The 26,502-nt window shown below is 37.7% G+C and overlaps 1 protein-coding gene across 1 annotated transcript in view; it reads left to right on the top strand.

Moving 5' to 3' along the window:
• Positions 1-26,502, top strand: part of PUDP (pseudouridine 5'-phosphatase) — a 68,227-nt gene that overhangs the window by 31,338 nt on the left and 10,387 nt on the right. Inside the window, exon 3 of the mRNA XM_057389963.1 lies at positions 8,599-8,828. Coding sequence (XP_057245946.1) covers positions 8,599-8,828 — 230 coding nt within the window. The remainder of the gene's footprint in view (positions 1-8,598; positions 8,829-26,502) is intronic.

Raw genomic sequence — 26,502 nt, forward strand, 5'->3', positions numbered from 1 at the left:
AATATGAGTGTCTAAAGARCCTTGATTTTGGTGCCCCAGAGGTCAGGTGTCCTCTATTCTTGTGCTGTTTAATGTGAGTAGAAAACATTAGTGTGTCTACACAGTGGTGAAGGAAGAGCAACGCTACAACGGATGTACGTGAGGGAATACTGAACGTCTGAGAGAGAAGTGCAAAGTTGTATTTGACCATTGCCATTTAACATTCTTGTTGTCAGTGTGGACAGTGAGATTGAGTGCCCCCATAGCAAATTTGCTGATGACACTGGGCTGTGGGGGCCAGTCAACATACTGAAGGGAGCAGATGCCATCCAGAGGTACTTGGACAGCCTTGATAGGTGTGTTGATGAAAACCTCATGAAGTTCAACAATGCCAAGTGCAAGGTCCTGCTCCTGAGTTGAGGTAATCCCAAGCACCAATACAGGCTGGGCACAGAATGGATTGAGAGCAGCCCTGAGGAGAGAGACTTGGGGCTGTTGACAAGAAGCTCAGCACAGCAGTGTGCGCTCGCATCCCAGAAAGCCAGCTGTGAACTGGACTGCATCCAARGCAGCRTGGCCAGCAGGGCAAGGGAGGTGATTCTRCCCCTGTACTCTGTTCTTTTCAAGACCCCACCTGGAGTGTGTCATCTGGCTGTGGGGCACCCATTGGAATGAGTTCAGAGGAGGACCACAGAAATTATGAGAGGGGTGAGGCATCTCTCCTTGAAGACTGACTGAGAGAATAGGGGTTGTTCAGTCTGGAGAAGACTCAAGGGAGACCTTACAGCACCTTCCATTATTTCACAGGAATGCTGGAGAAGSGCTTTTTACAGGGSCATGTAATGACAGGACAAAGGGGGATGGCATCAAACTGAAAGGGAGTAGGTTTAGGTAAGGTATTAGTAAGAAATTCTTCTCTCTGAGAGTGGTGAGGCACTGGGAAAGGTTGCCCGGAGAAGCTGTGAATATCCCACCCCTGSAAGTGTTCAGGCCAGGCTGGATTGGGCTTTAAACAACCTGACCTAGCAAAAGTTGGCCCTGCCCATGGCAGTGGGGGTGGAACTAGATGATCTTTAAGGTTCTTTCCAATGCATAACATTCTATGAATTTTTGAGCAAGCTATGTGAAGAAAGCATGGTGGCCAATATAGTTCTTCCACCAAATATTTCAGTGCATAGGTCTGAAAGTCTGTTGATTAGTAAAGTATTCTTTTGAAAAGCCTGTAGCCATGTTGTTTCTTCTTCAGAATGTGCTGCATCTCAGCTACAAGATTTAGCAATGTAGTTGTATTAGCACAGGCTATGTAGTGTAGACAAGCTCCAAAAGTATAGCAGGGAAAGAGAAACAAACTATACATGTACATCAGCAAAGGAAAAGGGAAACAGGATAAAAGAAGTAGCAGATTAACAGACTAGTCAAACATGATACAAAAATAAAAATGTTTGGGTTTTGAATGAGTGTTTTGGATTAAATAAATTAATAAATTACACCACCTTCARCTACCCCTCTCAAGAAAGCATAAGCCTGTATAAATACAGTAAAATATACATAGGGAAGGATCTGGTTGTCCATGAAATACAGTTTTTGTTCTTGGTTAAAAAGAACTTTGTAATATATTTACATACCCCACCCTGTTTTTTTCAAACTACCATATTTCTCATCAAAAAGTTTGGGGAGAAGATCTTTCCTTTGGCTTATAATTACAGTTGACAATAAAATAAATGTGACTATTAGTACTCATTATTACATAGTACAAATGAAAGTGGCCTGTATAGCTTATGGAGGTAAGGAGAATGAGCATCTTTACAACAATTAAGACTAACTAATGACCAAATTCCGTCTTGTGATTATAAAATACAGACAAACAGGAAYAGCACAGGAATGTAAGTGGATCAATTACCAAATAACCTGGGGAAAGGGATAAGACAATGTGTAAAGTGTCCTAAATAGTTCACCTTTTCTAAAGTATTTTTGTAGTCCCTAAAACTATGTCAAAGGATACACAGTAGCAATAGGTAGCACTGAAGTTGTTGCTTTATTCATAATGATTTGAGGTCTGTGTGAGTGTTATTTGACTTTGTGATCCTTGTGGAACCTTTAAACTCRGCTTATTCTGTGGTTCTGTGGAATTAGAAGTAATATTTTTTATTAAAATAGTTAAAGTATGGAGAAGCTTTTGAACATAGTAAGTCATTTTCATAACAGTTTTAAAGTATCCATTTTCTCTTTTGAGTTGTTTTAAGAGTTCACATATGTTTACTTTCTATAAAGAAAAACAAACTATGAAGAGAAAGACCCACAAAAAACACTCTAAGTCTAGCCAAAGGTGTTATTATTTTCATATGTGTAGCCTTCAGCTTTCTGTAATAATTTAACTTGAATCTGAAGAATACACAGAATCTATGTAAATTTAACAATATTACCTGATTTCAGTGACTACTTGATGCTTGCATTTAATTATTTTAAGGGATATACTTTATTTATGGTGTTTTGTTTGTTTAGGGGGTTATTATTATTTATTATCTTGAACTAAAGTAATCCTATGTTTTACTGTTTCTTGGATTATTGGATATTTTGACAATGTAATGGCTTTAATAAAGACAATAATCACTTGGAAGAATATGAGCTATTACTGTATATGATGGTTCTTTCTTCCAGCCTGCTGAAAATGTTTTTAAGTTGGTTGACATATCTAAATTGGTTGTAAACTACAAAGSAATATTACGTATGATGGTTGAAGCAGATCTGAAAGCCCTGAGAGCTGTTTGGATTTGTTAAAGGGTGGAAAAATGTGGATATGTGTGCTATATGTCCTTCCTAGCACAGCATGTTAGCTTTCAGGTAAATTAAAAGCAACAAGACACATACACATATTCTATTTCTCTATTGCCTATTGGTTTCTTGGTTTTCTTTCTGGGATTGCATARTGGTTAAAATACTATTAATCAGAAATAACATGTAATTGGTATGTAGGTGTGACTCAGGGAAGAACTAAGGAGTGGCGAGAGGTGTATAATATACTGTGGTGTTTGTGAAATTGAAAATACCATTGAAAATACCACTTTCTGTTTATTTGARGCCTTTTTAGCCAGGTAGGAGGTTCTGTAATGTAATTTTGAAGCTTAATTTTCATAGAATCTACCTTTTGAGTTCTAGGAGTTTAACTAACTATAGTCTGATTTGCAATGTATACTTTTTCTTGAGAGAAGGTCTTGTGAAGTTCTGTACATTTTYAAGGGCTTTTTCTTACCTAGCATTATGTTCATCCTTTTAGGATTGAAAGACATTAGAGAAGACAGTGGGGCTGTCTGTATAGGACTGAGCACTTATGTGACCTTGCTCCTGCACACTGTGCTGACAATACACAAACCAGCTGATTTCCTGAAGCTGTAAGGCTGTAGGACTTCGGCTGTTTTTATAAGACCATCAAACAGTGGATTTTCAAGCTAAGGTACTGTCAGAGCTTGCTTTGTGATTGTATGATGGTGTTGCTATGCCTTAAAATTGCTCAGCTGCAAGCAGAAATATGAACACCAGACATCATTCAGTTGGGGAACGAAAGAAACTGAAATTAAGGCTCCATCCTGAAGCTGCATGAATAATTTGCTTCCTTATCTCATGGGTTTGCCCAGTTTATCRTGTAGATCACTTTGTTTTTCATCTTGAAAGTATTCTTACACACTACTGTTACATATTCGTAGACAAAAGTTTGGTTGGCAACCAACAGTTGAAAAAGAATGGAATAACATTATAATATCTCCTGTATCTGGAAGCATTTCAAAAGAAATAGATCTGAATCTGGACATACAGAAGTGGTACAAATTTAGAACAGAGTTTTGTTCAGGAATAAATAAATACAAGAAAAGGGAGGGTACAAATATTTGAAATTATAGCAAATAAAATGTTGCAAAAATGTGTGCATTGTTCACTGTTCTGAAGTATTGTGCATGCCATAGAGATCATTTGTATAAAGCTAAAATGAAAATAAAAATTCTCTTTGTTTTTCATCAATTTGAGTTAGTTTTCAGGACTTTCATCTTGTTAATATTCTCTTTATGATGGATAATGTCATTTGATACAAAAATGCGATGACTTAAGAGGAATAATGTAGACAAGAGTGTGGTAATAACATGTAAATAATTAGATAGGGACTCTTATTAGATCATTTTAGTGTAACATTATTTGGTTTCCTGAACTCTTGCTATACATGTTGTATTAGTCAATGTGACAGTTAGCCCAAGGGTTTTTTTGTTCAGTATAAATTTTATTTTTAGTTTGCCAGTTGATCCAATGTATTAGTCATCATGATTTCAGCTGACTCTAAAGAGAACAACACCACATTTGGAGTCTAATGGAGGAATAAACGTTCCTTTTTCAAAAAAAAATATATATAACATATATGCTTTTCTGCACGTTTCAGAACAAAAGAGCTGATCTTTTAAATGTTTATCTTGCGGTGATTTTATGATGACACTCTATACCTGATCGTCTGCTTTATGCTCAGAAATGGGTCCTGKAGCTTTAAGGRGAGGCCGGGGGAGGGGTGTAAGCTTTCATCCTCCATGTGCTCCCCTGGGGATGCAGATCAGAGGCTACGTTGTTGSTTTTCTCTAGTTTAGGTTTTGTGAGCTTAGGCAAGATGTTTCCCTGGACTGTAGTAGCAATTCTTGGTGGTTTCTGRTGTTTCTTCTTGGACTGTTCGSCTTGGCTTTTGGTCTGAGTCAGACCATTGGTGGGAGCCGATCAGTGCAGAGTGGTGGGGAAGCCATGGGGACACCTTCTCAGCCCAGATCTCGGGAGGAGCTGAACCAGTGAAAGAGAGGACTCCAAATCCACCAGCTTCATCTGCAGTGACGAGRAGACCAWCATCAGAGCTTCACCAGGTTCCCATCTGTTTTTTCCCCCCAGCGCCTCCCCTCCTTGAGACAGAAAGCCATCTGCCATTTCTGTTCCTACTTGCTACGTGCTCAGTAGTTTTTCCCTTCCCATGACATTGTGGGTTTATGCTGTGGTGGGCAGGGGGAGCAGGGAGTAAGGTTCYGAAGGTTCAATATCTAACAGTTAATCATTTTTTTCCCGTGCCCTGCGGACACCTTGTTTATCAAATAAACAGGTTTTTTCACTTTCACTGACCAATATTCATTTTATATCAGCAGGAAGGGATTGCTGAAACCCTTCTCTTTAGAGGAAACATTTCTTCCAGAGTGTTTTCTCCTAAAAYTGTCTGTAAATCAAGACAAATGTGTCCGTGGTCTCAGAAGAAATAGGTCCTTSCTGTTGGTTCAATTAATTTTCTTTTCTTGAAGTTGATAACTTCATTGACATTTGTGATTAATTGGATTTTAAAGATGCTGACATTTAAAGTTGATCCTTCCTCTTTGTAACTTCTGTAACAAAATTCTGCTTACAATTATTTTCACGTATTTTTTCTTTGCAATATTCACCAGTGTTTAACTATTCTAGTTAGAATATATTAAGCTTTTGTGTCTGATCTAAAACTTACTTAAAGAGACAGTGTGAAGATGCTGTACTTACCTCTTTGACTATCTGACAATAAGAATACCTTTGGAAATAAAGCATAGCAATGTTTTTATAATTACTTGAAGAATTTATATGTTACTGCATAAGGTGTTTATTTCCTGTATGCATAAGATGTTTATTACCTGTGTGAAACATTTTGAGTGTATTCTTATGCTGGAAAAAGAGAGATCCTTATCTCTTTTGATCTTTCTTTAATTTGTATTCTTGCTGTATGTGACTAAGCTTTCAGTAGGAGTGGTAAAGAGTGGTCCCACAAAGTCGAGCATACTCTGGGATGGATGGGCCTTGATCCCTTACATGATAGCTGCAAGTGAATTAGAAGTTACTGAGATCACGAGAATTTTCAACATACTTCATAGTCATTGAGTTTTGAATTGGTTGGTTTTGATTGTCATTTGATTGAAAAATCTTTGTAGCTGTAGAAGATACAATGACACAGTATTTGCCAGGGAAAGTTTCTTAGAGTTCTGTAAAGCAGTTCCTCAATTCCCCCCTTGATGTTTTCTTTTTAAAAAAACACTAGAAGATTACTAAGATACTATCTTCTTAATGAAGAATTATATGCTGAATTAGTACAATAATTGTGTCAGTAATTTCATGTGGTGGCAAAGTGTCTARAGCTAAACTGGTGGTAATTGATGCAAACAAAAATGGATTTGCCTGATCTATAGCCTTTACAAAGAGGAAAGCAAACCTGGAATAAAAATATTTTTCATCTGCTACTTTTTTGAGCTTATCAAGTTATGCTAGATATTTTTCCAAATGCAGTTTAATTTTTTTCTGGGCTAATTATTTGCCCTGTGTATTTTTTTTCTAATCTATCTTGCTCTGTTTACACATATGCAARTAATATTTTTTAAATGGCATATTCTTATTAAAGTACATTTTCAGAATAATATAAATATTTGCTCTCCAGAGATATTAGGGACAACTGCATTTTAGCTCCCTTATTGTAAGGGAAGCCAAAAAGAAATCACACACATGCATACACGTTTACACTCTGAAATCATGACATGTGCTTGGGSAATACAAGAGAGAACCCTGAAGAAATAACCTTTTTGCAACAGTGCTTTTCCATGGCTGGCTACCTGCAATAGAAATGTAGAATAAACATACCCAGTTTACAGGTATGAGAGRTGAACTGAAGCTGTGATGCAGTGGGACTGAAGAAAATTAGCTATTTGAAAAGAGCACAACTTTAGAGAAAACTGACTCTATCATAGCAAGRGTGTAGGAAATAGGAAAAGTCTTCTGTTTGTGTAATCTTTGGACTTCTTTATATTACTATACGTGTGTTTGCTAGCCTTGGTAAAAATTGCAGTTTATTAAGTTCCTTGGAATTAATGCATTTTATTTTAAGGAAGACACTTATGCTTCCGTTTTACATTAAGGAATCTTAGTTGTTCCATTAATTTAATATAGACTTACTTCACATRATTCAGAATGAACATGTACACTATCTGGAATAAAAAGTTTGCTTGTATTAACATTGTGTTTCAGTCAGAGGACATAGTAGCATCATTTGGGAAAAAGACATTTGCTTAGTGGAACCACTTAAGGGAACACAGGAGGGCTTTTAAATGGCTGATGTATTGACCTTAGAAGAGAGATAGCATTTGCTGTTTCTGTCCAACTCAAAATCCAACATCATGGAAATGCATGTATTTAAAGTTTGAAGGCCATCTTCAAATACAATCGTGGAGCTGGAAATGTCAGTTATTAATTGTTTGATTAGATTCTGGAGAATAAATGAGAAATCTGCAGAGTAATACTTACAAGTCCTGTTTCCAGATAGGCAGACTAGTTACTGTATAGCATCTAAGGTGCTTGTTTATAGAATTGAATGGCTGCATCACAAGGGAAATCAGAGATGCTGAGGTGGCAAAGGAAGAGTAGGAATGGTTTAAGGGAGTGGACACCAGGCATAACTATGACAGTGATTTGGGAGGAAGGGAGTAAGATTATTTTAATATAACCAGGCATGAAAAATAGGATAAGAATTCATGTATTTGGAAGATGAAAACAGAATTATGCTCAAGTTGTTTCAAAGAGCCAAAAGACAACTGGAGTTTACTTGAACCTAAACTACCTGTAACTAAACTACCCAAAACTAATACCCTGTGTGCGGTACATTTGGGATTAATGCTGAGAACAGCTGAAATGGTTTTACAGATATGGAGAATTTCCTCTTGTGACTTGATAAAGACCAGACATCACTCTTGTTCTTCATTAGATAATGTTAGTTATTTTGTCTGGAAGAGTAYCCAGCACTTAGAATGTTTCAGCAGAAAAGCATTAAAACCTCTTCATAGAAAACTCAAAACTTGCACTGAATAACAAAGTATGTTTCCCTCTGACACAGGCTGCTGTGTTTTCATTGTTCACTGCGTTAACCTTCCCTAGAAGACTGGATCAGATTGAAGTTTCTACCCATTAGGCTTGAGGTGTTCATTACTCTGGGTTCACAGCATCAATAGATAAAGCTCTGGTATTAACAACTGTGACTGACAGCTGCTCTCCCCTGACCAGTGTTACTTGCTTTAGTAATTGCAAAGAGAGAAACTGAGCTCTCTTGAGGGCTGGTTTGAGCCAACTGGATCCCTGCTTCATAAATTAAAATTGTACTAGATTTGTACTAGAATTGTACTAAAATTGTGAGAAGAATATATTTCTTTGACTTTTTTTTTTCCATAACTGTATATAAGAAAATGTTTTTCCAAACTCTCAGAGTTTCACATACTAAGATTACATAATGGGGGAACATTGCTTAATGACTTTCTAGCGGGTCTCATGTAGTGATGCTAATCACATTTTTGACAYCTTTTGAGAACAGCATCATTTGATAACAGAAGATAACGTATAACTTAGAGTGTTCCATGATTTTTGAATATAGAAAGAATGTTTCAGATATAAAAATAATTTTTCTTCTGCTGAGTGTTTATTACAATCAGTAAGACAGCATTGTTGAATTATTAATACTTTGTAAGTTAAATACTTTAGGTAATTAGGTATAAACAATACATATAGCAACTTATATGCCTATATATAAAAACAAAAATGAATATATTTGTCTTGCAGGGGTCAATAAACTGATCCGTCATTTGCACAAACACAACGTACCCATAGCTGTTGCTAGCAGCTCGACTAAATCATCATTTCAGTTGAAAACAACAAAACACAAAGATTTATTTGGTCTTTTTCATCATATTGTGCTGGGAGACGACCCTGAGTTGAAGCATGGCAAGCCACATCCTGATCCATTTTTACTTTGCGCAAAGAGATTTGACCCTCCTGCATCTCCAGAGAAGGTAAGAAGGGGAGGGCAGAAATTACATTTAGGAATAGTCTGTTTGGGCTATATTTGTATCTTTAATTTAATAAATACTCAGATTTATATAAACATTATAAAAATCAGCAAATATGTTTGTGCTGTTGAAGAGAGAGAGCTCCCCCCACTATGTCTAGACTTTGTTATGCAGATTGCTGTGWTTTGCTACATGGTAGCATGCCATAGTAGGAAAGTGCAATGATTTTCTGCTCTATACATAAATCTGCAAGTTTAACTTCACTATTCAAAGTTTGGAAGCAGKTATTTAAACATAGGTTTGTTTATTTTTCATACATTCATGGCGGATTTACCTCTTAAATGTTGAAATGTTAAATATAGTTCTTTGTGAAGCGGACATATTTCCTAACCTACATCCTTGTACTAGCAAACTAAATATCTCAGATCACAGTTCTTGTTTTCGATTTAAAACTATCAGTTTGAGCAATCTTTCTCAAATAGTACATGTGTTTAGTTTTCCTGCCTTGTATATAACTTTCCAAACTTTATTCTGAAATAGAAATCTGTAGGGAGAATATTTCACATAAACTGAGGCTTAGTTAAAATAATGTCTTCATTTTTATTTTAAATTAAATTGCCTTTATCCTTAGAATATTTTTCTCACTTCTTCTCTGTCCCAAGTGGAACATAAGTTCTGAAGTCTTGGACTTTCATTATTGCAGAAAAATGCATTACATGCTAATTTTAAGGAACAAATTTAGGTAGATTAGACTGTGATTACTGTTCTCTCAGTAGAATTACTGGGGGAAAATGGGCTACACAAATACWTACGGTATGATTAGCTTAGATTCTTCAGCGTTTCATTCTTCAATTTCTCACCCAGAGTCTAAATGATATTTTCATTGCCTGGGAATACAAAGTAAAGTTTGGTGCAGTATGGTTTACTGTGGAACAGTTAACCTAACTGGGTTTGGATTTTGGTTTGGTTTGATATTTTTCTGTTGCGGTTTCTCTTGGTGTTCTGTGTATGTGAATCAACTTAATTTGTAAGCTTGCACGTTTAGAAATGATGCGTCAAATGTACACAAGCAAGGAAATTGAATGTTAGCCGTTTTAATGGCAAATTGAACTTTAATTTCATGTGAGAAGCAGAAAGACAGCTTTCCCAAAACTCTTAGTTTGTGTGGTTCTATTTCAGAAAAGTCACAAGGTGGTAATACTTAAAAAGGACAAAAACATTAAAAACAACCCGAAAGCAAGCAATAAAACCAGTGAGCCGGTGACACTGTGTAGATATTTGTATTTGTTCCTTTACTTGTGTTAGCACTGAAAAGTGTAATTGAAGAAATGGTAGCATCTCTKTTACACTTAATATTCTTTAAATTTCAAAGGTATGTTAGACAAACAAAATCACAGATTGTTGATAGTAGTTTTGTATTTTTAATTTTCCTTTGAAGAAGAGCATAGATGTTTGAGTCCATATCTTTCCCATGTAACTTTACAGCAACAAGTTTCCTTAGTGCAGATAATTCACCTGAACTTTCTTTTKTTGGATCTACAAAAGTCACAGATGTCAAAGTGTGGGAAATTTGCGCATGTACTGAACTCCCAAGAGGAAGGAAATAAAAACAGTACAAGCAAAACTATCCAAAACACTTGTGACCCGTTGCAATGTAATGGTGTCTTGTGCATTATTTTTCCTAAGCAGTGAACTAGTAGAGCTACAGGTTTGGATTTCATGATAACAGTTATGCAGCCAAGGAGGTAAAGATAATGTCTGCATAAGCAAGTGATTGGACTCAAGCAAAAGGGGTTGTTAGAACATCATAGGTAGTGCTTAGTCCCATACACCTATGCTATATATTATTTGAATGTTTTCTAGTGGATTAGATTTTTTGTGATCCCAGGCCGAGATAGGATCTTTGGAGCTTTATGTTTTCTTAAGCAGTGAATGTTGCTTGATAAACRCCTGGAGAGAATAACGGGAGCTTCCTTTTGGAGCAACCTAGTACATGCCAAAACTACCAAGTGAAACAAACTATCAGGGAGTGATTGGGGACTGTCAGGTTTCCTTCAAAACTTAGTGCTGCTCTAAACAAAAAAAATACCATGTAGTCATAGAAAACCAAATCCAGAGTTTAGCTGTAGTGGCATATCAGCCTGTGGCCACTGCTGTGCCGGCTTGCTTCTGCAAGCAGACCAATATTTAAAATGATGTATAAATGGACTTGATATCTGCTTTACTGTCATTGAAGAATGTCATRATTACCCATTCTGAAATTTCTTAAATGTTGGCCTTTTCATTTGCAGTCTTTGGTTWACTGGGAACTTAAGAAGCATAATTATGACACAATAGTACAGGAATTTCAAACAAGATACACTCTGCAAATTCAGCCTAGTCCTCTATCTTGTGCCACATGAAGCATCATATGAACATCCATCACTAGTGACAATTCACAGTTGTATAAGTAAATAAGTAAACCAGTCTGGTAATCAGAATATATCTGGAGATTAAATACTTGAACATTTTTATTTTACTATTTTTTTAAGTATATTCCAAATTCTGCTCTCAAATGCACAAATGCAACTTGTATGAAAACCATCTGGAGCTGTACATATGTAGAAAGAATGTGTTCTTGGATATTATAGAAATTTCAGGCCATAATGTTCAAAACACTCTTCCATGTGTTCTCTTCCTCGAATTTGTAGATGATTGAAAAACCCTTTTCATATTACTATTTTTTTTTTTTTGGATTCTGGTCAGGGAATGCTTAAGCAAAGTGGACATTAATAAATCCAGGGACCCTGATGAGATGAACTGTCAGGTGCTGACAGCTGAAAGAGCACTTTCCACAATCTTTGATCTATCATGGCCATTGGGAGAAGTGCTTGAAGGCTGGAGACAGCAAATGTCCCTCCTGTCCTGAAGGCAAGAAGGATGACCCAAAGAACTACAGGCTTCTCAGTCTCATCTTGAGAAAGATGATGGAACAACTAATCCTGAAAACCATTTCCAGGCACAGTAAGGAAAAGCWGACCATCAGGAGTAGTCAGTATGGCTATGCCAAGGGAGAGGCATGCTTGACAAATTTGATTAACTTCTTTTGATGAAGTGACTGGCCTGGTGGACAGGGTGAGAGCAGTGGCTGTTGTCTGCCTGAACTACCATAGTGCCTATGACACTGTCACCCATGTGATCTTCATAGAGAAACGGTGGATGAGCAGACAGTGAGGTTTTGAAAACTGGCTGAATGGCTGGGCCCAGAGGGTTRTGGTCAGTGGCACAAGTCTCGCYGGGTGCCAGCGATTAGTTCTGTGCCCTGGGGGTGAATATTGGGTACAGCCCTATCTAACATCTTCTTTAGTGATGTGGTTGTAATGAAGAGAATACTCAGGACAATCTTGTTAATGTGTATGAATACCTGAACAGAAACTGTAAAGGAGAAGGAGCCAGACTTTTTTCAGTGGTTTACCACTGGGGTAACGACCAGAGACAATGGACACAGACATACACAGAAGACTGAGCRCAAAGAAGCACTTTATTTTACTGTGAGGATGGCCAAGCACTTGCAGTGGTTGCCCAGAGAAGTTGTGGAGATACTCAGAATTTGTCTGGATACAGTTCTGTGCAATGGAGGAGGTTGGACCACATGAGCTCTGGAGGTCTCTTCCAGTCTCACTCMTCTGGTTATTCAGTGATCAACTTCACAGATTTAATCTGGGGAAAAAAAAAAGGAAACGAAAATACTTTTGAACAATGTATTTCTGTTCCACTTTAATTTATAGGGCTCACATTATTTAGAATCATGCTTTTGGAATTTATCAATACTAGAATATTAATTTTTATTTAAAATAGTTTATAATAACAGGCCATTTGTATGCATTTGTATAATTTATATTTTMTATATTTATAGATTAACTATTCAATGCGAATTGAAGAAGTTTGTTTCATAATAACAAAAATGGTGTGCAAATTATTTTAAGTATGGCTCTGAAYCAGAGAGTTTCTGACATCTGCATGCCAACAGTAATACGTATTTCCAATGTACTTCTGTCATCAAAACTACACAGATTAGTTACCTTCCTACTTAAGGATGCTGAGGGCCAAAGCATTTCTTTTTGGTATTTTAGTTAATTTGCCTATACCTTTGCTGTAAAATGAAGGACCTTACTAGTAGTTTAAAAGCAAATAAATCCATTTGTATCTACTTTTTAAACAGAGGGATAGATTGAAGTAATACAAATGGTCATAACTTCCTTATGAAGAATCAATCTGTTCTATTTAAAAAGTTCCAAGTGATGTAAATCATTGCCTTAATTTAAAACGCTATTTCTTTGCAGTTTCTCCCATTTCTAATTAATTAATTGATCCCATAGTTACAAATAATCTCTGTACCAAATCTAGAGAGAGCTCATTAAAATTTTTTCAGACTGATTAAATGGCATTAGGATTTATGAGTCTCAGTGGACATTTTGTCATAGAACAGAGAAGTTCAAAGAGAAATTTTCTGTGACTTTTTTCTACAGAAGATGTAGTAAAAGAGCAGTAGATTCAGAACATTATGACATTCCAGTATTTTGAAACTTTGTTCTATATTATGCACTTAAAACAGGATGAAGAAGGCTGATTTAGTACTTAACATGACCATTGTTATTGTGAGGCTGCCAAAACCCTTTTTTTTTCATATTATCCCCTTCTTTTTTTTTCCTTTCTCTGCTTTTGTTTCCCCATTCAACTCCCCCATTTTTAGTGGATGYGTGTAGTGCATGTATTTTACTTACTATGGTTTTTGGATAAGCAGGTATTTAATTAGTGATGGTTTTTTTTATTCCTTGTGTGCTCCTGGAGGTTTAATGTATTAGGAGTACTTTATTTAAAGTACAGAAATTACAGACATGAACAGCTATTCCAGGTGGTACACTGAGCTGTAAATTGGGATCCCTGCTATTGAAATTGCCTATTTTAGTCACCATAAATTTGTCCATTTTCCATTTTATAAATTAATTAGCTTATACTCCTTCTTGAATGCTTGCAACCCACAAACTTTGTATTTTAAAAATGACATAAGCATTAAATGTAAAAACACATGGACATTTTTCATCTTAGGTCAAATCTACATCAATGGCTGTTTTTTTCAAGCTTGTCTAGTCTGTTCTTTGCATAGGCCTACATTACCATGGTATTCTCATCTGAAACAGCCTTGTAAATAGCTGTTCATTATATAAACCATTCTGATTTACCTAAGCCCTTCTGTCTTATCTTCTTGGACTCACAGTTCTTATCAGCTATTCTACCACATTGTTAGATTTTTTTTTCCAGTGGATGTAACCTGCGATCGTAATGGTCRGAGTATACCTGACTTTTAAAGTGTTAGGCTGCGTTCAGGAAGACAGATGACAAAGAGTTTGTACTTGATCACTGATGTTCTCAGTGGTCTGACAGAGGGAGATACAGAACATGCCATTGGCTGCTTCCTACATGAAGACGATCAATGTTGCTCCACAACTCTTTCTGGCTGAAGGTACATTTTGAGGTAGAAAGCTGAATATGGTCTTTCTTTTCAGAAGCCACTGGACTTTCTTGTCTGTACTGATGTATTGGAGTTCTTTAATTAATTCAGATTAGACATTTGATGGTTGAAGTCAATAAAGAACTTCTTGTGTTGTCTGATTTGTTGGTGCCAACTCCAATGTAGCCATGTGGTTAGTAGACTGAATGGAGGTCTGGGATGTTTGAATATTTCTGGGGTGTGTGTTTTCTCATTGTCCTTCATCTGCAGGGTTGTTCTTTGTCAGTGTTCCTGTTAGCCTTGCATCCTGTGCTGCATAGTGACCAGCTTCCAAGCACAGCAGAGAAGATTCTCTTGTGGCAGAAGTGTGTTGTGGAGGGGATGGTACACCCTGGGAGGTGGTGGGACTGCTGAGTAACTGATTCAGTGCCACCAGAGACTGAAACCACACACCTTGCTTTTTTTCAGAAAATGCAGAGTTCACTCCCTTWGCAAATTTAGATGGCATAGATTTAGATTACGTAGGTTTCACGGTTATTGTACATCGTGATTGAAAGGTGAMTGAAGTATGCCCCATTGATGCCGTGATTTTTTTTTGCCTTTTCTTTTATATATCTTTTATATATTGTCTGTATTCTTAGCATACATATTTGTAATTTTTTAACCTGATAGTATATCAGTTCCAGTATTCTGCTAGACAGGAAGTTTAAATATCCTAAAGGCCTCTCAGTTGGAGGTCAGAAGCCCCTGTGCTGCCTTGACTTTCCATAGAAACCAAGGTTTCAAGTCCAAGAACCTCCCATTGTCTGGTTTTATAGCTTTTTGCAGAAATGAGGGGTTTTTTTTTGCTTTTATGTTTACATCCAAAATTGCCCAGTCTCAACAGCTTGTGTCTTTTTATCAGGAACTAAAAATATATTGTAGTTAGTCTTTTGTAAAGCGTAATTGGAAAAGTAGTTCCAGCACATTTCTAAAATGCCAAGAAAAATTCTCCAAAGGGAACATAACAGCAATCTGAGACTTCTGTTTTCTTTTTAAAGYAGATCAGAAGAGACTTTTATACTTGTCCACACACTGTGTGGACAACTTCCTAAATAAATGGAGGAAATGGTCTTTTTGAGTACTTTTGAACCTGAGGAATTCAGCCTCCCAATCTCTGGACTTCTTTGGGGATTGTCCTAGTTACTACATGGTCTTTAAGCTCTTTGCTCAGAAAGGTTCTTGGCTAGAACTTTATTCTGAATCCTGAAGCCTTTACTTTTCTTGTTCTGCAATGTAACTGAAGACTTATTTCTACATGGCAAGGTTTCTTTTTTGRCTATTCAGTACATTGCTGGGCTAGTTCTTAAATTTCTGCTATTATGGGGCACTGCAAAATAGTAAACAGCATAAATTTTTTATGGTTTCCTCTCCTCTCCCTGCTGGAGCAGCTATTGATTTCAGACAAACACTGGAGAAATTAAAAGGAATAAATGTGTATTAAGCAATTTAAAGTAAGTAGGTATTGAACAATATAGTTTTATATGTTTAGATTTCCATCTTGCAGTATTTCTAGACACTTTACAGCTTGGGATGCAGCCATACAGCACTCTAGTGGAATGTACTTTTAATGTGATATGTTGCTGAATCCTGCTGTTGGCTGAATCCTGCACCTTCCTCAGTTGTTGCATAGTCTAACCATGTRGTCCTTACTTGTGTCTCCCAGGCTGGATGATGAAGTCTGTTGTTAGGAAACTTGCCTTCCAGCTGTAGAGAAAAGAATTTGAGGTATTTCAGTATGTCTCACAGTCTAGGACTTCTGAAGATCTACTTGTCACAGCTCACTGGTAGAGGGTGTGATGCTGGGTATAAGTTCTTGTCAGCTGGACTAAAGGCACTGTACCATGTGTCAAGGAGCTCTCATGTTTTCTTATATGGTCTTCATAACTGCAGCAACCAGCCCAGAGTTTACACTCAAAAGGTATTGGCTAACACACCCTTAAAATCTTACAACACGTTTCTACAAAAAGTATCAGCTAACTTTGTACAGTACACGTTACAAAGCCTTAACTTTGTGCAGTACACTTTACACCTCCCACAACTCCTCCAAAGGTGCTGGCTCACAAGCRAGCCAGCACACCACTACTCAAAGGTATTGAGTCGTGGTAGGGGGGACTGAGCACAAATCTGAAGGGAGAGCACGAATTTGGTTCAGGATGGCCCTTCCCCACTCTGTGGGACCCTCTCCTCTGATCACCTTTCCTGTAGCAATGCACTGAATGTTTGGGACAAAATGCTTAGGTCTGCTCCTGTACACTATTATACACAGGCATCTTTTCCCTAAATTAATAATTTTAACTATTTTATACTTTACAAGATAATTAAAGGAAAGAGACTGTTTGTTGGTTTGTTTGTTTTCAGGTTTTTTTCAATTATCATGCTCTCAGTTCTTATGGTTGATTTACTTCTGCCCTTTTCTCCTGAAGCATGTGTACTTGTGTGTTCACACACCCACTCTCCCAATCTATCCCTCCCATGCTGGCAGTCTCTTTATATATTTGTGGAAAAAAATGAGATGTTGCATGTCTTGCAAGTAATTTAACTTTTAAGTGTTCCAGTCATTGCCCTTGTTACTGCAGTGCATGTTTATTTATGGATGTATTTGTCTTACGAAGATGAAAAAMGTCATTGAAATTCCATGCAAAAAGTCATTGAAATTCCATGCAAAAAGTAACCTGGTCAAGGTTTGCTTTCACTTAAGGTATCTTAATGATTGGAAGAGGAAAGAAGGATTATAATTAGTTCTTAGTCTTTGGGGTACCGTGTTTGGGGGGTGGAGAGGTAGGAATACATTTTTTTTCCTTGCATTTGTCTTGATAATGTATCAAGTAGCTGCTAAGGGACTTGATGAAATGTGATGCAGAATAATAAATTATGCTCTGCAGCCTTCTTTGCTTCTACGTGAGGTGAGTGTGTTAGCACAAAGAGACYGGTACACCTCCAAATTCAAAAAGCATTGCATTCAGATTAGCAGGTCACTGGAGATGCGTTGCTAATTGTTTTAGGGAACTCATTATGGGTATTATCACATATTAATTATGCATGGTAAGTASTAAAAAAGAGGGGGAAAATCCTTATTTTATGATAACTTGCTCACTGAGTTATCTTTTCTTCCTTTCAAGACCTTGAGCATTTTCTTAGAGATGCCAAACAGCAGTCATTGAATAATTAGATTTTAATTAACAAGAATTTTCACAAAAAATGTTTTTAATATCTTTTGAGTTATAGCAGGCATGAATAAATCCTCTTTCAGTAAGATCTAGTGCACTGATCCTCTCTGTATCTGAAGTTACCTTTATAATCACCCAGARCTTGTTACAATGGTTTTCAACAGCTTCAGGACAAAGAATGAAGACTGAAACAAGAAATTGCATTGTTGGCAATAATTTTTGGTTGCTTCTTTGTAAATTATTGTCATGGGAAGACCTCTGGAAACCTTTGAAAGACTGCAGTCAGCTATGTGTTGTTTTAATGCACTGAGGCTAGGGAATGGTGAGTTTATTTTTTTGTTGATAGTTTGTTTAAATTACYTGTTGTTTGTGGAGATGTGGTTGTAGGCAATTTTCAGAGAGCTGGCTTTATATGGTAGTGTTCTTATTCTGTTGTGTGATAAAGAATTTGTAAGAGTCTGTCTTTTTGGCATGGTTGCAGAAAACCTACAGATAGAACCATCAATTAACACTGGTTAATTATTTATAGTCTAAACAGGGCAAAGTTTTCTTAGACTGATTGCTGCATCAGAAAATCAGTGCACTTGGAAGGTGATTACAAAGTGTACTCCATAAGGTGATACTGGAGATCTTTTTATTATTATTATTGTGATAAGTGTTACAAAGATAAAAGACCTTGTAGGATACAAAAGAGCTGAAGACATGAAGGCTTGTCTGCTAAAAAAGGATGCTTAACATTTCCATTTCAGCATCTTTTAATCTTAGAATAATAGCATGATTCAAAGCCAAGAAGGAAATGGTTCAAGTTAAACTTCAGTAAGACAGAAGTTATTCTGATTTGAAGAATACTATTCTAAGAGGTAGAAACGCTGCCTGCCTGTTCCATCAAAAAAAAAAAAAGTGTTTCATTTTTGTCTAAATGATACTGAATATAGGAATTACTGTTCATATTCAGAGTCCATCTTATTTGGTACCATCTCTGATGACAGCTAATACCACAGGCTTAATAATGACCTTTTAGCTAGAGGGGGTTTATTTATGCACTTAAATTTTGTTGCTCCCATATCAAGCTGTTTTTAACAAAAACAGACAAAAATAAGCTCTRGTAACCCTTTCACAGGCTCTGTGTTTTTTCTTAATACTGATGTGTGCCTGGGACAATGAATTCTATGTATGTTGTATATGTTCCGGTGTCAGCTTTTTGTATGTTAYGAGTGAGAAAGATAAGAAGTAATTGATCTGCCATTCAGTATTTTAAATGCTGCTTGTCACATCCCTTTTTATTTTTTGTTCCATACATAAAAATTCTCTTCAGAACCTCACCCTCTGAAAGGGCTGTGTTTGGGCTTTTTTTGTGGGGGTGGGAGCAGTGATATGGTTGTTTATTTGTGATGTTTTTTTCTTCTCATAACTTCTCAACTTAACTTCTTCAGACCTTCTGATCAAAAATATTTTAACATGGAATAATGTCTGTGGGATATAGTACATAGAGCATTGCTGATGAGACCATTTTATTTGTCTGTTAATATAAACAATATCACCCAAACTCTACATTTTCACTGGGCTGATCACCCAAGTTCTGAATTTTCATTGAGCTGTTTGCAGTGATGTCCAGTACTGAAACCAAATGTTAGAAAGTGCATATCATTTATTTTTATCCACCTAATGTCTACTGCAGCGTTTCATGACCATTTTATTTCATTTGACCCTTGACCTCCCAGTAGACTACCTTGTCACTCCAAAGTTCTTACTGATGTTATCTCAGATGACCTACATAACTTTGTGTAATCAGCAGCAGAATTATTTTAAAATGATTGTGTAACTKTTTTCTAAGATAGTGGCATGGAAATGGAAATGGCTTTTGATGTTAGTAACTCCTTCACTTCAATGGTTAGTTGCTTCAAAGTGTCAAGTTTTTGCTGACTAGCAAAGACTAGTTGATGAGATTTCATCCGCTGCTGAAAATACCTTCTGTTACAGAACATATTTTCCCCATTAGGAAATCGTCCTCTTTCTCCTGAACAGACACCTGGTCACAGTGATCTATTCAGTTGCTGTTTCCAGAACATATTATTGCATCCTGTAGCTCAAACTGGAGACATTAGAGGTTGCCTATTGTCTTGAATTTCAAAACTAGTACAGACTCAAAATATTACTGATTCAAAAAGTGCCRTGGGCAAAAAGCATAATTGTATGTAACTTATCTTACTGCTTTTTACTTTCAGTAATGCAGTTGTCCCAAGTGTATGAAAACAGAACCTTTTCTTTGACAAAAAAAAAGATCATGTCCCTGAGGTAGAATGCATTTGCAATCTTTAGATTAGCTACTGTGTATCATTTGAAGACTGATTTCAGTTGTGAGTGTTTAAATTTCCAGGCCAAAAAWTTTCATTGAGATTTTTTTCTTCTTAAATTTCAAGAAAAAAGTGTTTGCAGTTTTCTTAAGATGTTCCTCAGAAGATAATTATTTTTGCAGTTATAATTAGTACAATAGTCATACGATAACTCCATTCAGAGTTATATTGTGTAGAGTAAGTGTTTGAATTTTGGGAAGGTGGAATTCCTATAGTCAGGTGTTTTAGAAGTCAGGAATAATGCTATGACTCTACCATCCTGTGACCATTACTACATCTGGGAATGTTTCCGTGGTTTCCTGATGTTTGTGTACTGCTCAGTAAATGTAATTTTACATTTWAGTACACATTAATCCATGAGGGGAYAAAAAGCATCGTATTCATGTATGCTAGAGCACAGGCATGGAGCCCACTCTGGTCAACTGTTGGGGCACTATGTAACCATCTTAGACTATAGGAAGTACAGATGTAGCTTGTAGAAACTACCATGATACACACACTGAGTGGCACTTAGTTAATGAACATTCTGGCTTTTTTAGTGAACGAGATTCCAATGTCTCATTTTAGATGACAAGCAAGTATTGTCCCTCAATTCTCCTCAGAGTTTAAGAGTTAACAGAGGTCATTCCTGGTAGAAATAAGAAGTAAATCAGACAGCTCTGCTTTTAGCTGTGTTCTCTGCTGCCCTGGTCCAGCAAGGCACAAAAGTRATTTAAGCAAGATAAATTTCAGTTAATAGCCCAGCAATAAGAAGGGGAGGAAGAAGAGCATGTACCAAAGATTCCTGAAACAGTGTATTTTTAAATATATTGCTGGAGAAGGGTAAAGAATGTAGGCATGAAGATTGTACAAGGCACAGAGGTCAGCATGATATAAGACATACAGCTGAAAGTGGGAGAAAGAGATAAAGAACGCAATTAAGGGAAAGGATAGAAGATGTCTAGGGAGTAGAAGGAAATAAAAGCAAGACATAAGTAATTGTGGGTAAGATAATATAGGGCCTTGAAGGTGAAAATGAAAACTTGAATTTGTAACTGCATTAAGTAACCTATATACCTTCATTATAAATTATAAAGAGTTAATAGTGTGCAGTAGCCCATTTTTTCTTAAGGCTTTTTCAAACATTTTTTAGGGAGTGTAGATGAAGAGTGAGGAAACAGTCGATAAGTTAATGATGTATATACTGAAATAGTAAAAGCATTTACTTTTTTGAGGCTAAGCATTCTGTCTCAAGGGGATTGGTAGATGATGTGACAAGGCCAACATTACAGCAAAAACTCTTCAAACATTTAAGATTCTACMTGTCTAAATTTAAAATCTTACAGAGATAGTGGAAAGAAGAGTCAGCTGCAAATGTGCACTTTGGCATGTCTCTCAAAGTAAAGAAGTTTTCTTTAGAAACACTGATGTCAGTGTGTCATCTTCTATTCTAGTATTGCATTAACTAGTAATTCTAAGGCATTTGGACAATTTGTTACTGTCCCATTCTCCTGTCATTTGATTCTTTTTTTCTTATCATCTTAGCAATCAGTTGAAGAGCAAGAACACTTGAAAGATGATTGTTGACTTTGAGTARGCTGGTGGAAGACTGTTTTACTGATATCTTCCTATTTACAGCTCCTCTTTWCAGGTGATATTGGTAAATGACAGCCTTAATTTTTTTAAGATGATTAATATTTAGTGGAGTAACTTTCTTGTTTCCTGATTTTGTTTAAATAATATATTGCTAATGAATGGTGAATAAAATGTTGCAGAAGTCAAATACTTAGAAAAGGCTTTCAGTGTAGTTTTTCTCAGAAATTTTGAAATGTATCTATTCTTTGCTAGAACAGTTCAGTCTCACCAGCTTTCACACCATTTTCAAAAATCTGTGAATTGAGTCCTTAGCTTCTCTGACTGAGTATGTGATCTAGCTTTGTGTAAAGTGATTACTAGTAAGAGCTTCAGGCTCAATGTCAGTCCAAGGATGAAGAAACCCATCACAGAATGCTGTATTTTAATAAAAGGATTTCAGTTACTCGGCAGTATAAAGACATAATAATGCTTGTGACATGCTGTGGTGTATTGCTTTAGGATCAGACCGAACATCGGAATAATAGCAGCATTGAGAAGAAAGGAAAAATAGGATGTCTGATTTGAGCATCACTTTTTCTTCTATTGATTTCTATATTTAGCGTGTATATGGCATGTCAGGCCCTGGTTATAAAGACCTGTGAAAGAAACTACTTGGATTCCTGGTCTTGCGTGTTAGGAATCAAGCAGCATGTGATGCATAAACTTGCATAGAATTTAACAGATCCTAAGGAACACTACAGGATGCAGATATTGGGGTTTGTGTTAAAAGCTTCTTTGCAGTCCCACAGAAGAGCTGAGAGAGGTGACAGGAGGTGGGGGATCCAAGATCATGCCTTCCCAACTGCTCCAACACCTGTCACACAAGTCATCATCCCATCAGATGCCCATCTCCAAATGGCCAAAACAGCACAAAGTCCCTAAGGTAGACAGGAGCCCAGATAAAGGACTCAGAGGGAGGGACAGTCTGTTTGGGCTTTCCCGGGGCTGTCCTAGAAGTGCCATCAAGGTGAATCAATCCTTTTGGACTGAGGGGAGATGCTACCTAGGGCATGGCACACAGTATGGGATGCAGAKGAAGAGAATTTGGGGTTGAATCAGGATTTGTTACAGGAAAATAGAGGGATAAGGGGATAAAAAACACAGGGTGTGTAAATAGGTGACACATTTGTTCAGCCATGCACAGCTCCTTACTGTGGAGTATGTCCTGTATTAGCAAATTCCACTTCAGACTCTTCCTGGCTGATGGGCATCTGTTCTGTGGTCTGTGTCTGTGTGCAGCCAGCAGCTGGAACCAGACCCGGGCAGAGGCTCACATGGCCATGGTTCAGTGATTCGAGCAAGCAAGGATCTAGGTGCTGGCAACTGGGCAAAATGAGGTGCCAGCCCCCAGTCTGGGATGGCAGYTCACAGGGGCCTAGCCCAGGCATCTACAGAGCCGGTGGCCAGGCTGAGTGCAAGCATGTGAGCACCAGAGAAGAGACAGCTGAATGACCCCATGGGTCCTTGGGAGTGCTATGAGTCAATGAGTATAACTCATTGACCTGTGTGTCTAGCCTTGTGTGTACAGGTACATTTATTTGTGTGTGTGTTTGGCTGCTAGTGCCTGCTAGGAGGTTGTGCTCAGCCTTGCTACTCTTTGGGCTGCAGGCACGGAGCTGTGGCTGCCTCCCCTCTGTCAGGCTATTGGACGAGGCCCCAAACAGCAGTAACCCATTCCGTAGCATCATATGTTTCTCTCCATAAAGGGAGACTGGATAACCACATAAGATCTGGGTGTTCCAGGTAGGTATTGYGCTCCTTCTGTTCCAGTCTCCTAATAAACCCCCTCCTTTCTAAACATCTCTGAGCCATCTGAGCTGAGTTGCACAACAGAAAATATGGAAAGTAAACATGGAGCTGTTCCCCCTCTCTGTTTCCCCTGCCCTTCTCATCATTATTGCCAAAGGTGGGGCATGTTTTTTTCAGTTGAGGTAGTCAGTGTAAAAGTTTGTTTTAATTTCTAATTTTACGGTTTTTATGTATTTGTGTAAATAAGTTTGTAAATACATCTTTTTCACTTAGAATTTCTCTTACTGCCATGCCTTCCTTCTTGCTTCAAGAGGAAGAAGGGGAACAGATTGTTTTAGGGGAATCTGGATTTTCTGTTTACAGAACAATAACTGTTCTAAAATGAACTGCAGTTGTATATGTTGCAAAATTGCTTTTGTTGGACAGGTTAATAAATCTTAGTTGAAAGTCTGAATGACTAGAGATATTAAAAGCTTGTGTTGCCTGACAAAACCAAACAAGCCAACCATCTTCTTGCATTTCTTTATAAATACAGCAAAGGGCTCAGTATTATTTCAGTTGACCATGGCTCTCATCTTATTTGCAAAGCCTTTGTCTATGGGTTATCCACACAGTTTGCTCTTTTGCCTTTTTTGGGTGGCTTTTGTTTCATTTTTTGTTTGTTTATTTGGTGTGGAAAACATAAACCAAAATCACCTTAATTGGCAAATGTTCAAAATGCTGTGATTCATCGACTAGTAACACATATTCATGGTACCAGCACCTTCCGTTAAGTTCTGCAGGTGTGAATAACCCTAGGAATTTTAAAGGATTTAAATCTGTGTTTTCAAACCTATACCTATGTTGATCCTTGTGGGGTCATTTTCATGCACAGACATACAAGAGAAATCTACCCTCTATTCACCCTGCAGTAAGGATCCTTCCAGCAGCTGGATTTAGGTACTCAGTTGTCTCTGGATCCTAGTCTTGTGCTTCCCTCAYTTCACAGTCTCTCCTGTACACACAGGGACAGATCTCTCAGACAGCTCCAGATGCCACAGTCTTTACAGCAGCTGGCCAAGGCTACCTTGTACCTACCCTGTCCCTCCAAGAACAGCACTGACTGTGCTCCTGCCCATGGGGACATGCCTGGCTTCCAGGACACATCACCTACTTGCCAGTTACTCCAGTATGCTCTTTGCTAGCCTTCACAMCCCCACTTACACTGCAGGTGCTGCATTGTGAGAACAGGGCAAGACTGACACTGAGACCTCTGCACGTGTGTGTGCACAATAGAAAGTCCTTGGCCTGGAAAATTATCAGAAATGGAGTTTAATTAGAGGAAACAGGACAGGCCACACAGACTGGTACAGCAATGGCCAAGAACAGATAGCCCCTACTCACCCCACCATCTCTTTTTGTCTCGTTCCAGCAGGGTGCTCTGAGCTGTGAAGCCTCTCCTTGTTTGTGTGTGTGTGGGTCTGGCCTTGTGGCATCTGGACTGGATGGGCCAGGGCCTCACAGGGCTCTGGGGCTCCTTTTGCCCCATCAGGCAGCACAGGATTGAGCTGAGTAGGCTGATGACTGCTGCGGTGTGGCTGGGAGCAGCTGGCCAGGGTATTTCAGGTTCCCCTATCTGCCCTTGCTGTACCTGCTATGCTCCTTCCTCTGTGCAAAGACAATTTATCCCATAAATTAACATGGGTGTGCACATATGGATGTATTTCTGCATATGAAAATTTACAGAAACCTCTCTGTAGAAACTTGGCAATTTGAAATATTTGTGTTCCATACATGATCTTTGGAGTTAGTAGTGATATGATGTTTCATAACCACAGAACATTTGGAAGGAAAGATTCCTATTAAGATCAGCCTACCTGAGCTGTTGTTCCTTTTGTTTAGGGAGGATAGTCAGGAAGGCAACCAAAGCAGGGAGAAAAACTTTTTTAGTTTATAGGGGAAAGTAGGAAAACATGGAGAAGARAACCTTGGCTGGAAGCCTGCACTGATAAACATGAGAACATCTGATTGAGAAAAGCATTTTGGGTGTCATGAGCAACATCTTTGCTTTTCACCAAGGTGCAAGATGCTGGATATCTATGTGAACTAAGTCAAAAGGCCATATGTCACTTCATTTTGTAAGATTTTCTACCTGCTTCTTTGTTACCGAAAGTTAAAACATGACCTAGTTGAGCTTATCTAGGCAGAGTAATTGTTTCTTTMCAGTTTTAATCCATCATCTTGGTATCTGGTAGAACTACCTGCATGCATTGCCAGTGAGGAGACGGTTCTCTATGGATTTAAAAGTATTGGAAGTGGTTTCTTCTGCAGATGCAGGGTGAATGAGAAAACAGATTTTTTTTGTCTTTCCTCACCTTCAAGACCTGCAGACCCAGAATATAAATCCCCCAGTCAATCTTTAGGTGTGGATGAGATTTTCAGTTCTCAGTCCTTAGACATATTTGCTATTTGATTTATCAGTTTTCTCTATTCAGTAATGAATTTTACCKTTAAGATTAATTAGCAAAGACTTGAAATATAATAAAAGCCAGTACAACTTCTAAAAAAAATCAAAAAATGATGAATAAAATCACCTGAGCCATTTCCTGTGTGCTGAATCACARAGTTTGAGATTCTCTTTTGCTTGTTCATCTGACAGGCAGCTCGTCCTCCTTTATTTTTGTAGTCACAGCACATTTTACCTGGTAGCCAGAACATAAAATTCAGTGGACTATGTGGCAGTGATACTTTGTCACCTTGACACACTTCCTGCAGTCTGGTTTTCCTAGGGAATCTAGGGAAACCTAGATTCCCTAGGGAATCTTATCTAATGTCTGGGTGCTGAAGCTTCTGAGTTACCAGTAAAATGCTGCTCGTAGCACTCAGCTGCTTGTCACTTTATCCAGATTCTTGGCAGTATCTTGGCATCTGTTTCTGAACTGATTGTGTTGCTGTATTAGAGGTGTTTTCTTTCAGGTCGTGTTGTGATGGTTAGAGCAATGTAAAATCCCTTTGCAATATGCCATTGTAATCTAACTACTATATAAATACACATAATTTGTTTTTAAAAGAAGAAAAGAAGAGTGGACTGTGCTTAGGCAGATATGACTTGGTTTTGGTTTTTTTCCCAAGCAAGTGTGTATTGTAAGCACATTAACTCTCATTGAGGTGCTTCTCTGTAATTTGGCTGCAGGCATTTGTAGAGAAGGCAATTTGTCTTTGACTTAACTGTGAAGAAATGTGTTTATATCAGTGTTGGGGTGACTGAGACGCTTCCTAAT

This window comes from Malurus melanocephalus, unplaced genomic scaffold (assembly GCF_030028575.1).
Source record: "Malurus melanocephalus ecotype Western Australia unplaced genomic scaffold, MMel_1.1 scaffold_1, whole genome shotgun sequence".
Taxonomy (NCBI): domain Eukaryota; kingdom Metazoa; phylum Chordata; class Aves; order Passeriformes; family Maluridae; genus Malurus; species Malurus melanocephalus.